The sequence below is a fragment of the Tachyglossus aculeatus genome, chromosome 22 (genome assembly GCF_015852505.1).
Source record: "Tachyglossus aculeatus isolate mTacAcu1 chromosome 22, mTacAcu1.pri, whole genome shotgun sequence".
Lineage (NCBI taxonomy): Eukaryota > Metazoa > Chordata > Mammalia > Monotremata > Tachyglossidae > Tachyglossus > Tachyglossus aculeatus.
The window spans coordinates 1,104,105-1,120,559 of NC_052087.1; the positions used below are offsets into that span (position 1 = coordinate 1,104,105).

At 49.9% G+C, this 16,455-nt stretch overlaps 1 protein-coding gene across 1 annotated transcript in view; it reads right to left on the minus strand.

The window, feature by feature from the left end:
* Positions 1-11,385: 11,385 nt before the first annotated feature.
* Positions 11,386-16,455, minus strand: part of PLCE1 (phospholipase C epsilon 1) — a 217,648-nt gene continuing 212,578 nt past the window's right edge. Inside the window, exons 31-32 of the mRNA XM_038764430.1 lie at positions 15,191-15,403; positions 11,386-12,918 (exon numbers count right to left, since the gene is read on the minus strand). Coding sequence (XP_038620358.1) covers positions 15,224-15,403 — 180 coding nt within the window. The 3' untranslated portion in view covers positions 11,386-12,918; positions 15,191-15,223. The remainder of the gene's footprint in view (positions 12,919-15,190; positions 15,404-16,455) is intronic.

Consider the following 16,455-nt stretch of genomic DNA (forward strand, 5'->3'; position numbering starts at 1 on the left):
GAGGTTTAGGTTTAGGATTAGGGTTAGGGTTAGAGGCAGGGTTAGGTTTAGGGCTTGGGCTAGGGCTAGGGTAAGGGTTACTAATCGGGTTTGGGTTAGGGTTAGTGTTATGTTTAGAGTTAGGATTAGGGTTAAGGTGAGAAACAGGCAACAGTTTGTTTCCTTGGAAGATTTGCAAGGTGAAAGCATTTTCAGGTCTAGAAAAGCCCACCCACACGGTCCCCCAGACATGCTTCCACAGCTCAGGGATTTAGTGTTCTGTAGGAGGGCAGGGGGCACGAGGTCTCCTGGGACTTTTAAGGGGGAGGGTGCTACAGTCTTCCTTGGACTCCAGGCTGGGAGGGAGCTGCAGCTCTTCTGGGACGGTAGGAGTTGGTGGAAGCAGCTGCTCTCCCGGGATTGTAATGGAGGAGAGAGCAGCCCTTCTCTTGGAACGATGGGAGAAGAATGTACTGCAGTTCTCCACAGTTGAAGGAAGGGAGCTAGGCATAGCTCTCCTGGGAGTGTTGCTGGGGAGTGAGCCGCAGATCTCCAGGAACTGTAGATGGGGAGGGAGCAGTAACTCACCTGGGACTGTAGGAGGAGAGGGAGCCACATTTCTCTTGGAAGGAAGGGAGCCACGGCACTTCTAGGACTGTAGGAGGGGAAGGAGTTGCAGTTCTCCAGAGAATGTAGGAGAGGAGAGAGCTGCACCTCTCCTGGAACTGTAGGGTAGAAGAGGGAATCACAGCTCTCCTGGAACTGTAGGAGGTGAGGGAACTGCAGCTCTACTGGGACTGCAGGAGAAGGAGCCGCATCTCCTCAAGGACTGTAGGAGAGGAGGGAAGCACAGCTCACCCCAGACTGTGGTGGGGCTGGGAACTGCAACATTTCTTGGACTGTAGCAGGACAGGGAGCTAAAGGGTTCCCATAATTGTAGAAGCGAATTGAGTCACAGCTCTCACTGTAGGAAGAGGAGGAACCCCACTGTCCTGCGAGTGTAGAGGTTAAGGGAGTCAGCTCTCCTGGGACAGTAAACGGGGTGTAGGCACAGCTCTCATGGAACTGTAGGAGGGGAGAGGGCTACAGCTTTCCTGGGACTCTTGGAGAAGAGGGAGCCACAGCTCTCCTGTGATACTAGGAGGGCATTCAGTCATTCAATCCGCTACCCGGATTGTCTTTATCCAGAAATGCTCTGGGCATGCTACTCCCCTTCTCAAAAATCTCCAGTGGCTAACAATCAACCTACGCATCAGGCAGAAACTCCTCACCCTCGGCTTCAAGGCTCTCCATCACCTCGCCCCCTTCTATCTCACCTCCCTTCTCTCCTTCTACAGCCCAACCCGCACCCTCCGCTCCTCTGCCGCTAATTACCTCATCGTGCCTCGTTCTCTCCTGTCCCGCCATCGACCCCCGGCCCACGTCATCCCCCTGGCCTGGAATGCCCTCCCTCCCCACATCCGCCAAGCTAGCTCTCTTCCTCCCTTCAAGGCCCTACTGAGAGCTCACCTCCTCCAGGAAGCCTTCCCAGACTGAGCCCCCTCCTTCCTCTCTCCCTCCTCCCCCTCTCCATCCCTTCCGCCTTACCTCCTTCCCTTCCCCACAGCACCTGTATATATGTTTGTATGTATTTATTACCCTATTTATTTATTTTACTTGTACATATTTATTCTACTTATTTTATTTTGTTAATATGTTTTATTTGTTCTCTGTCTCTTCCTTCTAGACTGTGAGCCCACTGCTGGGTAGGGACCATCTCTATATGTTGCCAACTTGTACTTCCCAAGCTCTTAGTACAGTGCTCTGCACACAGTAAGTGCTCAATAAATACGATTGAATGAATGAATTACTATTTATTGAGTGTTTACTGTGTGCAGAGAACTGCAATGAGCGCTTGGGAAAGTACGGTATAGCAATATAACAGACACATTCCCTGCCCTCAACGAGCTTACACTCTAGAGGGGAAGACAGACACTCATAAATTAATGAAATTACAGATATGTACATAACTGTAGTGGCTGGGAATGAGGATGAATTAAGGGAGCAAGTCAGGCCAAAGAAGAAAGGAGTAGGAGAAGAGGAAAGGAGGGCTTGGTCAGAGAAGGCATCTTGGAGATGTGTCTTCAAAAAGGCTTTGAAATTGGGGAGGGGAATTATCTGTCAGATATGAAGAGGGAGCGTGTTCCAGGGCAGAATTAGGATGTAGGTGAGAGATCAGTGGTGAGATAGACAAGATTGAGGGACAGTGAGAAAGTTAGAATCAGAGGAGGGACTTGTGTGAGCTGAGAATAATGAGGTGAGGTAGGAGGAGGGAAGGTGATTTAGTGCTTTAAAGCCAATGGTAATGAGATTTCGTTAGATATGGAGGTGGATGCGCAATTACTGGAGGTTCTTGAGAAGTGGGGAAGTGTGCCCTGAACAATTTGTAGAAAAATTATCTGGGCAACATAGTGAGGTATGTACTGAAGTGGGGAGAGAAATGAGGCAGGGGGGTCAGCAAGGAGGCTGATACAGTAATGAAGACTTGGTAGGCTAAGTGCTTGGTTTAACATGGTAGCAGTTTGGATGGAGAGGAGAGGGAAGATTTTAGTGATGTGAAGGTCGAACAGACAGGATTTAATGATAGACTGAATAGTCATTCAATCTGACAGAAAAGAGTCAATGGTAATGCAAAGGAGGGAGACTCGATTCTGCTCCGTGATTCCAGTGGAGGGCATTGCCACCAAAAAGCTAGCGATGATCAAGTAAGATCTGCTTCTCCTGCCTGCCTTCTGTCAGGGCGGAGACAGAAAGTCCGGCCTCATTCATTCATTTATTCATTCATTCAATCGTATTTATTGAGCGCTTACTGTGTGCAGAGCACTGTACTAAGCGCTTGGGAAGTCCAAGTTGGCAACATATAGAGTTGGTCCCTACCCAACAGCGGGCTCACAGTCTAGAAAATGGCCTCGACGTGTTCTGTGTTCAGAGGCCCTTTGCCTAGCAGTTTGGCCACTTTTACGCATCCAGTGACCATTGACCGTAGGCTGGGTTTGCCCTCTGGTCTGTAGTGAGGGAGCCCAAACAGTTTATTCATTCATTCAGTCAGTCAGTCAGTCATATTTATTGAGCGCTATGTGCAGAGCACTGTACTAAGCGCTTGGGAAGTCCAACTTGGCAACCTATAGAGATGGTCTCTACCCAACGTGGACTCACAGTCTAGAAGGGGGAGACAGACAACAAAACATATTAACAAAATAAAATATGAAAAAGTTTAGGAAAAAACGGCATGGATCAATGGAAAGAGCCCGGGCTTCGGGGTCCGAGGTCGTGGGTTCTAATCCCAGCTCCTCCACTTGTCAGCTGGGTGACTTTGGGCAAGTCACTTCACTTCTCTGGGCCTCAGTTCCCTCATCTGGAAAACGGGGATGAAGACCGGGAGCCCCACGGGGGACAACCTGATCACCTTGTATCCTCCCCAGCGCTTAGAACAGTGCTCTGCACATAGTAAGTGCTTAACAAATGCTATTATTATTATTGTTATTATTACTTAGCCCTCCAGGGACTAGGTGGTGAGTGTGTGCCAAGGTGACCCTGGGCACCCACTATCCCAAAGTCAAAATGCTACCTGTGATGTAACTTCTCTGGCCAGAGTGGGTGGGGAGGAAAGATAGGTGTCCCTCACCTCCGTGTCGATCAGATAAGGTATGGGGGATGGAAGGGGCAGAGATTGAGCAAGCAGAGGACGGAAGCCAGGATGGCCCAAGCCACAGGTAATAAGTACCTGTCGACTCTGACCTTCTGGACAGAAGACCGAGATGTGCAGCCGCAGCAGCAGCAACAACAGCGGCTCAGGTGTTCTTCTCTGCTCAGAACGCCAGACGCCCATTCTGCAAATAGGACCAACCCGCTGAAGAAAGGGTTGCGGGACGGTGAGTGTCTCGCCGAATGTTCTTGGGTGGGAGTCAGGTGCCCCACTACGAACGGGTAACATAAGTGATTTCTCCCGTGTAGGGAGAGCAGATGGTGAGAGCTAGCCATCTCACCGTGTGCGGGTAAAGTAAGTGGATCCTTCCCATGTTGGAAAGCACGTGGATTCTTCCCGTGTGGGAAAGCACATGGCGAGAGCTAGTTTTCTCACCATGTGCGGGTAACGTACAAGTGTATTCCTCCCATTAGGGAAACTCTAATATTACTAATTAATCACATTCCTCCCAGAAGGGAAGTTCAATTTACTGCACCAAAAAATTAAATAATTAAATTTACCTCGTGGAATAAATTTAAAACTCAGGCATTCCGTCCCCGCTCCCCCCCCCACCCCGCACCTCTCTCTTTCGCCGTGCCGAGTCCCGAACGAACCCGTCCGCGGGCGACGGGTGACACAGAGTCACATCTTTTCTGGGACTGTAAGAAAGGTTGGGCCCACTCTCTCCTGGGACTGGAGGAGGGCTGGGCACTGAAGCACTCCTGGGTCTGTAGGAGGGGAGGGACAGCTGCTGGCTATCCTTGAACTGTATGGCAGGAAAGGAGTAGTAGCTCTCTTGAGACTTTAGTAGCAGGGAGGGAGCTGCAGCTGCTCTGGGACTGTTGAAAGGAAGGGGTTGACGCATCTCCTAGGACTGTAGAAATGGAGGGAGCCACATATCTAACGGGGCTATAAAAAGGGAGGGAGCTACTGCTCTCCTGTGGATATTTTGATATTTGATATTTGTGATCTTGTGATGCAGCTTTCCTGGGACTGTAGTAGGGATGGAAGCCCCAGCTCTCCTGGCACTTTAGGAGTGGAGAAAGCTGCAGCACTCCTGGGACTAGCAGGAAAAAGGAACATCAGCTCCTCTGCGACTGTAGAAGGACAGGGAGCCACATTTCTCCTGGGATTGTGAAAGGAGAGAAAGTTGTAACTCTTCGGAGACTGTAGGAGGGGAGGTATTCATTCAATCATTCATTCTTTCAATCACACTTGTTGAGCACTTATTGTGTGAAAAGCACTGTTCTAAGCGCTTGAGAGGTAGGTGAAGTTCTGTATAGGAGGTGAGATAGCTGCAGCTCTCCTGGGAAGTTGGAGAGGAGATAGGTGCATCTCTCCAGAGACTGTAGTTTGAAAGGGATCCTGCTCTCCTGGGACTGTAGAGGGGCAGGGAGTAACATTGTTCCTGGGACTGTAGGTGCGGAGTGAGCTATAGCTTAACTGGAACTGTATGAGCTATATTTCTCTTGGGATTGTAGGAGGGAAGGGAAATGGAGCACTTCTGAGGCTGCAGTTGTGGAGAGATCCTTAGCTCTCCTGGGCTGTAGGAGAAGAAATAGAAGCAGCTCTCCTGGGACAGTGGTTAGAGAGGGAGCCACAGGTTTTCAGTCAGTCAGTCAATCATATTTATTGAGAGCTTAACGTGTGCAGAGCACTGTACTAAGCACTTGGGAGAGTACAATATAACAGACACATTCTCTACCCACAAGGAGCTTTCAGCCTAGAGAGGAGCTTACAGTCTAGAGATGAGCTTACAGTCTAATGGTCTCCTGGAACTGTAGGAAGAAAACGAGGCACGGGTCTCCCCAGAATTTGTGTGTGTTGGGTGGGAGGGGCGGGGAGCCAAAGATCTCCTGAGACTGAAGAAGGGGAGGGAGGCACAGCCCTCCTCGGGCTGTCGGAGGGGAGGGAGCTGCAGCTCTTCTGGGACTGTTAGAGGGTGGATGGAACAGTAACTCTCTTGGGATTGTAGGGTGTGGGGAGAATGAGCCACCTCCCCTCCGGGATGTAGAAAGGGAGGTAGGCACAGTTCTCCAGGTAATGTAGGAGAAGAAGGCACTACAGCTCTCCAGGGTTGTAGGAGGAGAGATAGAGGCAGCTCTTCTGGGATTATGGAGTGGAAGGAGCCACAGTGCTCCTGGTACTGTGGAATGGGAGGTACTGGCCTATCTCCTGAGAATGTAAGAGAGGAGAGAGCTGCAGCTCCCGTGGCCCTGTGGTTCCGTACAAGTGGAAGGAGCTGCAGCTCTCCACAGATCTCCTAGGACTGTAAGTGGCTGGGAGGGAGCTACAGCTCTCCGAGGACTGTGGGTGGGGACAGAGCAGAAGCTCTCCTGGGACTGTAGGAGGGAAAGGTGGCATAGCTCTCTGTGACTGTAGGAGGGGAGGGGGCCGAATTTCTCTTGGAGCTGGAGGAGGGAAGGGAGAAACAGCACTTCTGAAACTGTGGGACTGTTAGAAGCCACAGTTCTCCAGGGAATGTAGGAAGGGAAAGATCTGCAGCACTCCTGGGATAGTAGGAGGGGAAGAAGGCATCGTTTCCTGGAATTGAGGGGGGAGGGAGCTGCAGCTCTCCTAGTACTGTGGCAGGCAGAGGGAGCATCAGCTCTCCTTAGACTGTAGGACTGTAGCCACATCTCTCCTGGGACTGCAGGAGGGGAGGTCGCAGCTCTTCTGGAAATGTACGAGGGGAGGGAGCGGCATTTCTCTGGGCACTGTAGGAGGGAAGGAAGAAACAGCACTTCTGGAACTCAGAAGAGGGTGAAGCCACAGTTCTCCAGGGAATATAGAAGGAGAAAGATCTGCAGCACTCCGGGGCTGTAGGAGGGGAGGGAGTTACAGCTCTCTTATTCCTGAAGGTGGTGCGACGAAGCCGTAGCTCTCCTGGGGCTGAAGCACAGGAGCGAGTTGCATCTCTCCTGGGACTATAGGAGGGGTACGACCCACATATTTCCTGGGATTCTAGTGGGGTATGGAGCCGCAGATCTCCTGGGACTGTAGGAAGGGAAGGAACCGTAGTTCTCCCTGGACTGTAGATGCAGGGGGACGGGGGAGGACGGAAAAGTCCAGCTCTCCTGGAGCTTTACAAGGGGTGGGACCCACATATCTGTGGGACTCTAGTGGGGGATGGAGCCACAGATCTCCTAGGACTGTAGGTAGAGAGGGAAGCACAGCACTTCAGCGACTGTTTTGAAGGGAGGGAGCCACACCTCTCCTGGGATGGCAGTAGTGGAGGGAGCCACATCCCTCCTGGGACATTAGAAAGGGAGGGAGGTATAGCTCTCCTGGGACTGAAGGGTTTGGGGGAATCCATGGTTCTCTTGGGACTGTAGATTTGGGGAGGGAGCCACAGCTTTCCTGGGACTCTAGTTGGGGAGGGATTAAGGCTATTCATGGACTGTAGAAGAGAAGGGAGCCGCAGCTCTTCTGGGACTGAAGGAGGGGATGTAAGCAAAGCACTCCTGGAACAGTAAGTGGGGAAGTAGCTTCAGGTCTCCTGGGTCTGTACAAGGGGAGAGAGCTGCAGCTCTCCAGCAAGTAGAGGAGGAGATGGAGACACAGCTTTTCCGGGACTGTATCAGGGGTGAGAGCCTCAGCTCTTTTGGGACTGTAGAATGTGGGGGAGCAGAAGCACACCTGGGCTGTAGATAGACGCAGCTATTCTGGGACTGTAGGAGGGTCGGGAACCTCAGCTCTCCTATTACTTCAGATGATGAGGAAACCCAGCTGTTTTAGGACTGTAATTGGAGAGGGAAACATCGGTCCTTTGGGCCCAAAATCCCACGCTGTGGCTTCCTGCCCTTCTACAGTCTCAGGGGAGCTGCTGTTGTCTCTTCCCGAGCTGAGAGTGGACTGAAGATTGGCTCACGGCGCCGCCACACTTTTTCTGAGGAGGGTGGGGGTAAACTCGATTTCGATTTTGAGTTCTATACCTGGGAGGAGCAGCTGGATCACGACTGTCCAGTGATGACGGGCGGCAACCCCGAGCCAGCCTGGGAAGTTGCAAAGCAGGGCGAGAAGCATGGCTCTGGCCCCTGTCACCACCACTTTTTCCACCACCCCAGACGTCCAGGAGCCACCACCACTTTTTCCACCACCCCAGACGTCCAGTGAAATTTTGGGGTCTTCGTGGGGGCCGTGGGCATGGCGATGCGATCCAGGGACGACAGAACCCCTAGCTGGCCTGGGATGCAGAAGTTGGGGCGAGGGGGGTGTGCCACCGGAGCACGGTTTTAATAATAATAATGGTATTTATTAAGCTCTTACTATGTGCAAAGCACTGTTCTAAGCGCTTGGGAGGGAGGTTACAAGGTGATCACGTTGTCCCACAGGGGGCTCACAGTCTTAATCCCCATTTTATAGATGAGGTAACTGAGGCACAGAGAAGTTAAGAGACTTGCCCAAAGTCACACAGCTGACAAGTGGCGGCGCCGGGATTTGAACCATGAACTCTGACTCCAAAGCCCGTGCTCTTTCCACTGAGCCACGCTGCTTCTCACTTCCTCCCACCCCTGAGATTCCCAGTGAAAGTTCTGGGCCACTGTGGAGGGCACGCTGTAGCACCGTGATATGGGGATGGCAGGTGTGGTACCCGAGCCGGCCTGGGCATCGCCGGAGACAGGGCCCGGGGGTGGGGAGCGGGGTGCAGCCACTCGAGTGTGCCCGCGCTGCTCCCCCGGCCCAATCTCCCCCTCTCCTCCAGACATCCAGCGAAATTTTGGGGTTGCCCAAGTGAAACCACTCTCCCTGATTATCCTCGGCCCCAACCACCAGTCCAGTGGTGTAACCCCTCTCCACATTTCCGATTTGCCTGTCAGATTGAGTGAGATGCTGAGCTCATGTGGGACAGGGACTTTGTCCAACACTATTTGCTTGCATCCACCCCAGCGCTTAGTACAGTGCCTGGCACAGAGTAAACGCTTAACAAACACCATCATTATTATTATTATGATTGCTCCGGCTGCAGGGCCCTCGGCAGTGATTGCTCACACGAGTGGCCAGACTTGCATCGGCCCTGGCCCTGTTTTGTTCGGTCCTCCACCCGGCCCTCTGCCACGCTGTCGCTCTCTAGCGATGGCTGCCCCTAAACAACACCTCCCCCCCCACATTTCTTCCCTCCACCCACCCACTCATTTGACATTCGCCCCTCCCATAAACTCACAGCACGTATGAACATATCTTAAAATTATTATAAATTACCTATTTATTCATCTTAAAGAGTATCACCCCCTCTAGACCATAAACTCGTTCTGGGCACGTAACGAGTCTGCTAATTAGTACTCTCCCAAACGCTCAATAAAGATGAATGATTGACTGATTGATTGATCCACCCACCTCCTCGAGAGAGGGCAGGCAGTGGGCTCGGCGATCCGTTGTCTCTTCTCTGCTGCAGAGAAACTAGAGACTTTGCAGTCATTCCCCGGAGAAGTACACCAGGAACTGCACGGTCAGGGAAAGGGTCGGGGGCGGCTTCCACAACTGGCCCTGTGGGTGGAGATGGGGGCGGTAGGGAAGGGGGCACATGCCTCCGAAGCTCTGCCAAGCCGCTTTACCGCCCCGGCCAGACGCCTAGTTAAATTTCGGAATCCCTCATTACACTCTACCTCATTACCTTCAGCCTCACTCACTGATTCCCAGTTGAGACACCTCTCCCTCGTTATCCTTGACCCCATTCACAAAAACCCAGGTATCAACTCTCTCCCTCATTATAATCTGCCCCTTCCACGGGGGTACCCGGGTGTAACCCTTCTGTCTCAGGATCTTCAGCCCTACCACCGGACCCCACCCACTGGACCCCAGGTTTAACCCCTCTCCCTTGTTATCTTCGGCTCCACCCAAAGGTCTCCAGCTGTATTGCCTTTCTCTCATCATCTTCAGCACCACCCACCCGTCCCGAGGTGTAAACCCTCTCCCTCATTATCCTCGGCCCCACCCACTTGTCCCCCGCTCTAACGCTCCTCCCTCATTATCCTCGGCCCCTAGGTGTAACCCCTCTCCACGCGTCCGGCCTGGGCCTCGGATTATTCCGGCCGCAGACCTTCCCCCCTTCCCCTCGCCCCGCTGGTGGTTTCCTCAAACTGGCGGCCAGGCCCGGAGAGGCCTTGGGCAGGTGTCGTCTGGGACTCCGCTCCTTCCCTCGAAGCGCCCTTCCGACCGCCGCCTGAAAGCAGCACCCTCCCGCTCGGAGAGCGGGCTGACTGCGGCCTCGAGGCGCCGCCGCTCTTTCTCTGCTGGGGGCGGGGGAAACTCGTCATTTGGCGGTCTTCCCCCGGAAGGCCGCGGGGCAGCGTCCACGAGCCGGACCGGGCGGCAGCGGGACGGGACCCGCACTGCGGCGCCGCCGCTTCTCCCTTCCCCCCACCCCCAAACACCCAGGGAGATTTTGGGGCCATAGCGGGTGAAGGCCAGTGTGAACTAGGTCAGGGTCTCCCGGGCCTCTGCTGTCCAACTGCTGTGCATCCGAGTTCCCTGAAAGGTCACAGATGAAGAAATCTGGTCAACATTCACAAGGTCGCTACTAGTTTTCGACCTTCTTGTGCACAGTGTCTCTTGCTTGGGACAGATGTGGTGAGCCTTCCGATGGGCCAAGGAAAAATCTGGTTTTAGCAAACCACTCTGTCCCTCTGATGCCGGCCAAAACACCGGAGTCGCGTGGGGGAGTAAAGAATTACTCAGAGGATCGCCTTACCAAGCAGGCTTTTATTATCCCGTCCAATTTCCCTCCCAGGACTGCTCTGGACTTAGGTCCTTTTGGGTGTAACGCACACAGCAGACTCCACTCCTTAGGGGAGGCGAGAGCCCTGAGCACTCAGCAGGAGTTGCTTATAAGCTGTATCTGGGGTTCGTGGCATTTGTGAATTGGCTCTATCCTTCCTCGTGAGGCTAGCATCACTTGTTGCCAGACAGAATGGTGGTAGTGATCGTCCACCCACCTCCTCTTCCTGGACCTTGCCAGCTCAGCGCCTTCATTGCCCCGTCTGCAGTTCTTGTCCGCTCACCTGCACACTGGCCTCACCTCCCCATTCTGAGATCCACAGCAATTAACAAGGAATTGTGGGGCAGGGAGCAGAGGGTGGTGTGTTTGTGCAGTGAAGACCTTGAACAGAGAAATGATCAAGAAGGGGGCGGGGGTGGCTGGATATGTCTGGGGCAAGAACAGTTAATGGTTTTACTTCTACCTCCGTCTGACGAAGCCCCATTGTTAGTAGGCAGAGGCTATGTAGGATCATTCTGCTCAACCTGCCAGAGGGGCTGACTAGATTTCCCTCGAGCATCTTCCCCAGGCCGGCCAAAATGGCTGCCTGGCTGCCTGACTACCAGGCCTGACATGGAGCTATGAAATGTAAAATTTCATCTATTCGTGGTTAAAAGGGCACGCTGACGTTGTTTGACTTAGCCTCTCTTTAAAAACTACTACCAAGAGTAGGCAAGACTGTGTGGTTTCTTTTCATTTAACCAGACTCAGAGCCCTAGGAATAGGAGTTCAGGTCATCAAGCCTGTTCTGCACTGATGAGCGGGACAACTGGAAGAATATATGGAGTGGGAGGATCCAGGCCTGCTTTTTCAGATGCAACAGTGAAAATGTCTGTGCAGCAACCTGGACTGCAGTGTCAAACCACAGCAGAGGGGTGGTGAGCACAAAGCCCACTGTCCTAAAAGAACCACATTTACACTGGAGGAATGAGCAGCAGAGAATTTAATGTTCTTTACATGTATGGGAATGCCTTCCCCACAACACTTCAGATCCTTTGACAGGAAAACAGGAAAAGGTTTCTGTCCTCAGGCTCAGGCCAGAATCTGGATGTGCCCACTTTAAATCCACAGCCTATACACAGACTGTTTAGCCAGTGGATAAACAGAACACTTCCTATTCTGGACTTCAGAATTAATATCATCAAACAGTACTCTCTTGAGCAGGGCATGCAGCACACCACCATCAAATGAAAATTAATGCACAAATTTCGAGTTACGAGGACTTAGCTTTGAGTGAAAGCAGGAAATGCAGAGCTCAGACTGACTGGATCTAAGTTCTAAAAATCCTCCTCTACTCCCATAAGCACTTATTGCAGTGCTCTGCACAGAATAGATGCTCAATAAATACTAGTGCATGACTGGAATCAGATAATGTATGTGGCCATGAATAGGCATTTGGGTTTCTGCATGAGTTTGTTATCACTTGGAAATGCAAGAAACTGGGCAATTCCTAGAGCCATCTCTCTGCCTGTCCTGCAGTCACCGTAACCTCAGGTGCTGTCTGGTTTCTCTTGAATCCTGGTGATTCTAGCCCAGGCAGAGTGGCCTGGTTACTAGGCCCTTGCAATAAAAGGGTTGAGTTGGAAAATGAGTAGGATTTCATGGACTCAATTCTGAAGTGGACAGACATCTGAAATGTGGAGAAATATATTGGCTGATTTATCAAAAGGAAGGTTTTAAGATGGAAACATCCAGATTTAAAGTCCTGGCCAGTTTTGGTATTCAGAGAACACTTTTTTGAAATGATTTTTGACCTCACATAATACAATTTCCACAAAAGAAAGAAATCTACATTTTAAAAGGAAGGTCTGATAAATATATTATTACAGTGTTACTACACTTCTTGAAACAATAAATTATTTTGCTTTAAAGCTCAAACTTGGAACACTAATCTGCTTAAGAAAATACTGAGTTCCTTATCAACAGATACTACTCAGTTCAATTAGCTACTACTGTTCTTCTCTCTATGTTTTGAACCAAGCTGGATAAGAAGGAATTGAGCATTTTGTGACTTACCCACTGGAACATACTATAGGTATTTATACTCCCCCTTTAAAAGAGTACAGCAGGCAGATGGAATCCCCACAGACTCTCCTACAAATGGAATTAATCACAGTAATCTCTCCTAATAAAAGACTTGTTGACAAAGAGACTTTTCTTAATATCAAAGTGTGGCCAAACAGGCCAGCTTATTCAAAGAGCTGTCTTTACTCAAACCTAGGGCAGAGGCCCAGGTTTCTTTGACTTTCAAGGGCCAACCTGATACTACCCAGTTTAACAGTCCCCCAAAACACCTGCCACATGTCTGCAAAAGAACACTGCATTTCAGAAATCCCCTAGGCATTTCCAATTAAGAAAAATGAAAGGCCTCTCAGAAGAAAAGTGGTGACAGAATCTATTTCCACCATACATTCTGGGTGTCTTCACTCAGGCTGTGTTCTTTGGCCTCTGCAAGCATCTGGAAGTGGACACAAAGAAGAGTTGAAATTTGTAGGAGAATGAAGGCAAGCCTTAAGGGTTTTGTTGAGGTTCCTTGGGCTTATACACTTCCCTGAAACCTGCTGCATCAGCAGAAAGGGAAGCTACTCATCTCTGATTCCCTTTGCATTTGAATGTCCAACTAAGTGGCCCATGATACCCCAAGCCTCTGGAGTGGGCCCTGTCTATCATCACATATTGAAAACATTGGGAAGGCAGGGGCTGTTGGAACACTGAGAAGCCTAGAAAATTGAGCCCCAATTCAACTTTTGCCCTTATTCTTTTCATTTCTGAGCTACTTTTATCATTTGAATCCTCTGTTGTACATTTCTTGCCATTTCTCTCATCACATTTTTAGAATGTGAGCTCTCTGAGGGCCAGGGACCCTACCCTACCCAATTCTCATCCTTGTATCTCAGCAACCAATAAATATCATTCAATGAATGAATGGATGAATCAATGAATGAATGAATAAAAAGGAGAACCTGAGATGTGCATTCAGTTATTTCTTCTGCTTGCATTATTTTTAATTATTTTTTATACCTATCTCCCCTGCTAGAGAGCATACATACAAAGGAAATATTTGTACTTCTGTTGACCCTCTCCTAAGCACTTAAAACTCAGTTAGTACTCAAGAGATAACATTACTACTACTACTACTACTAATAAAAAATTGTGGTATTTGTTAAGCACTTGCTATGTGACAGGCACTGTCCTAAGTGCTGGGTTAGATACAAGGTGACTGGGTTGGACACTACTACTACTATGTCTAGTACTCCTATTAGGTACTTACGACAGTGCTCAACACACATAGACATTCAGGACACAGATTTATAAAAGAGTGCCCAGTACAGCATTTCACTAAAAGTAGGCACTCAGTACAGTTTCCCTGGAAACAGGAGGCAGATTGTACAGTGCTCTGTACAGAGAGGGCACTCAACAAATCCTGTTGATGAAAATAGCCAGAATATGTTGCTTACCTGACAGTCTTCTGTTGTCTGTGAGAGCTTCATTTAATTGTATTTATTGAGCACTTGCTGCGTGCAGAGCACTGTGCTAAGCACTTGGGAGAGTGCAATATAATAATAAACAGACACGTTCCCTGCCCACAACAAGCTTACAGTTTAGAGATGAGCTTGTCTGTAAGAGATGGTTTCCTGGACTTAGTCTAGTTCGAAGGGTAGTTATTTTTATCCAGTCATTGCTACAGATAACTTTAGAGTTGGAGGCCAAAGCTGAGAGGCTGAGTACTGTATTTGGCACCTATTTTGGCAGAAACCTGGTCAGCCACTATATGCACTGTATGCTTTGGAGTACACGAAAAGAAAAACAGGTAATGCCCTCAAGAATCTTCTAATCTAATGGGGGAGACAGGTAGACACAGACTGATTGCATAGTGAGGGCCAGATTAAACTTGGTATGACAAAGTGCTTGTTTCTCTGAGGCCTCAGTGGGCATGTGCATGCTGAAATTGGGGTGGGTTGTGTCGGCCAGCCATGTGGCACTTAGTGGTCCCTGGAAATTACTTTATTTCCAATGGACCATGCCATCACACTCCTTCCTGGCTCCAAGCCAGAGCCATTTCACTCTAACAAGGTTTTGCCTCTGAATCAGAGAGTCAGATGAGCGGAAAGTGGTTGCTGTTAAGGAACTTTCACTCCTCAAACATATCCCACCAACACACATATACACAGAAACACTCATTCACACACACACAATTTTCCAATCTGGCCCTCAGGCACTTTCAGTTCAGCTCTGGGTCTGGGCTCAGCTGTCTGAATGGCTGATTAGGTTGATGGACAAGAACCAAGTTCTTGCTCACAGCTGGTTTATGGACAAACCTGGAGTTTCTAACCTATTCTTTCTTGCTGCATTTGCAAAGCCACCAGGATAGGCAGACTGGAACAAGCTCTTAAAAAAGGTTAGGGAAGCAGCATGGCTCAATGGAAAGAACATGGGCTTAGGAGTCAGAGGTCATGGGTTCAAATCCCAGCTCTGTCAACTGTCAGCTGTGTGACTTTGGGCAAGTCACTTAACTACTCTGTGCCTCAGTTACCTCAACTGTAAAATGGGGATGAAGAATGTGAGCCCCATGTGGGACAATCTGATCACCTCATATCCTCCCCAGTGCTTAGAACATTGTTTTGCACATAGTAAGTGCTTAACAAATGTTGTTGTTGTTATTATTATTATTATTATTATTATTATTATTATTATCTAATTTGGTATGAGGTAGTGGATGGTATACATACCTGCCAAGCACTTCCTGACCAGGTTGGGTACATTTACGGGTGAGATTCTGCCTCATTACTGATGGACAGGCTGCATGTTGGTTTCTCTTCCTGATTATATGGAGCTGTAAATTGGGATTGGGGCACCACCCCTCGCGGCTGCTTACTTGACTTGGTCAATTTCTTAAATTCACTTGCAAAAGAAATGCCTTTCCGTTTGTCATCCCGAGCCGCCTGTCAAAAACAACCCAAATATCAGAATGATTTACTCAAAACAATGATGCAGGTCAGTTTGCAAAAATGTCAAGGGCCATAAATCAGATCTCCCTTTCATCCTTGACCTGTTCTTTTCCTGTTCTCTCCTCCTCCTCACCCTTACCGAGACTTGGCTCACCCCGGATGACACGGTCTCTTCTGCTGCTCTCTCCAGTGGAGGCCACTTCTTCTCCCACTCCCCCAGACTCACCGGGAAAGGAGGAGGCGTCGGCTTCCTTCTTGCACCCCAATGTCACTTTTGCACTAACCCTCCTCTCCCTTCCCTCTCCTTCCCCTCCTTTGAAGCCCGTATTATTCGCCTCTACCACCCCCTCCAGATTCTTGTAGCCATCATCTACCACCCCCTGGCCCCACCTCCAACTTTTTTTTAACCATTTTGACCCCTTTCTCACCTTCCTTCTCTCCTTTTCGATGCTCACTCTGATCCTCGGAGACGTCAACAACCACATGGATGTCCCCGGTGACTCCTCTGCCTCCCGCCTTCTATCTCTCATTGACTCTGCCAAACTCCTGCTCCACCCCACCTCACCCACTCACCAACTTGGTGATACCATTGACCTCACTACTGCACTATCTCCACCCTCTCCAGTTCTGAAATCCCTCTCCAAGATCATAACCTTCTCACTTGCCTCCTCACTCACACTCCTCCCCCCGTAAATCTATATTATCCCCCTACAGAGAACTTCGCTCTCTCGACCCCATCCATCTCTCTTAGTGCATCAACCCCACCTCGCCTCCTTATCCTCTCTGCCCACTCTTAATGACCAGATTACTGCTCTCAACTCTACCCTCTCTACTCAATTCAACTCACTTGCTCCCCTTTCCCTTTGCCGTTCTCACACCACTAACCCACAGCCTGGGATCACTGCCACTGTCTGCCTCTTTCACTCTTATGCACAAGCTGCTGAACGCTGCTAGTGAAAGTCTAAACACCAAGACAACCTTGTTCACTTTAAAGTTACCCTTTCCTGCCTTAATAATAATAATGATGGCATTTATTAAGCACTTAC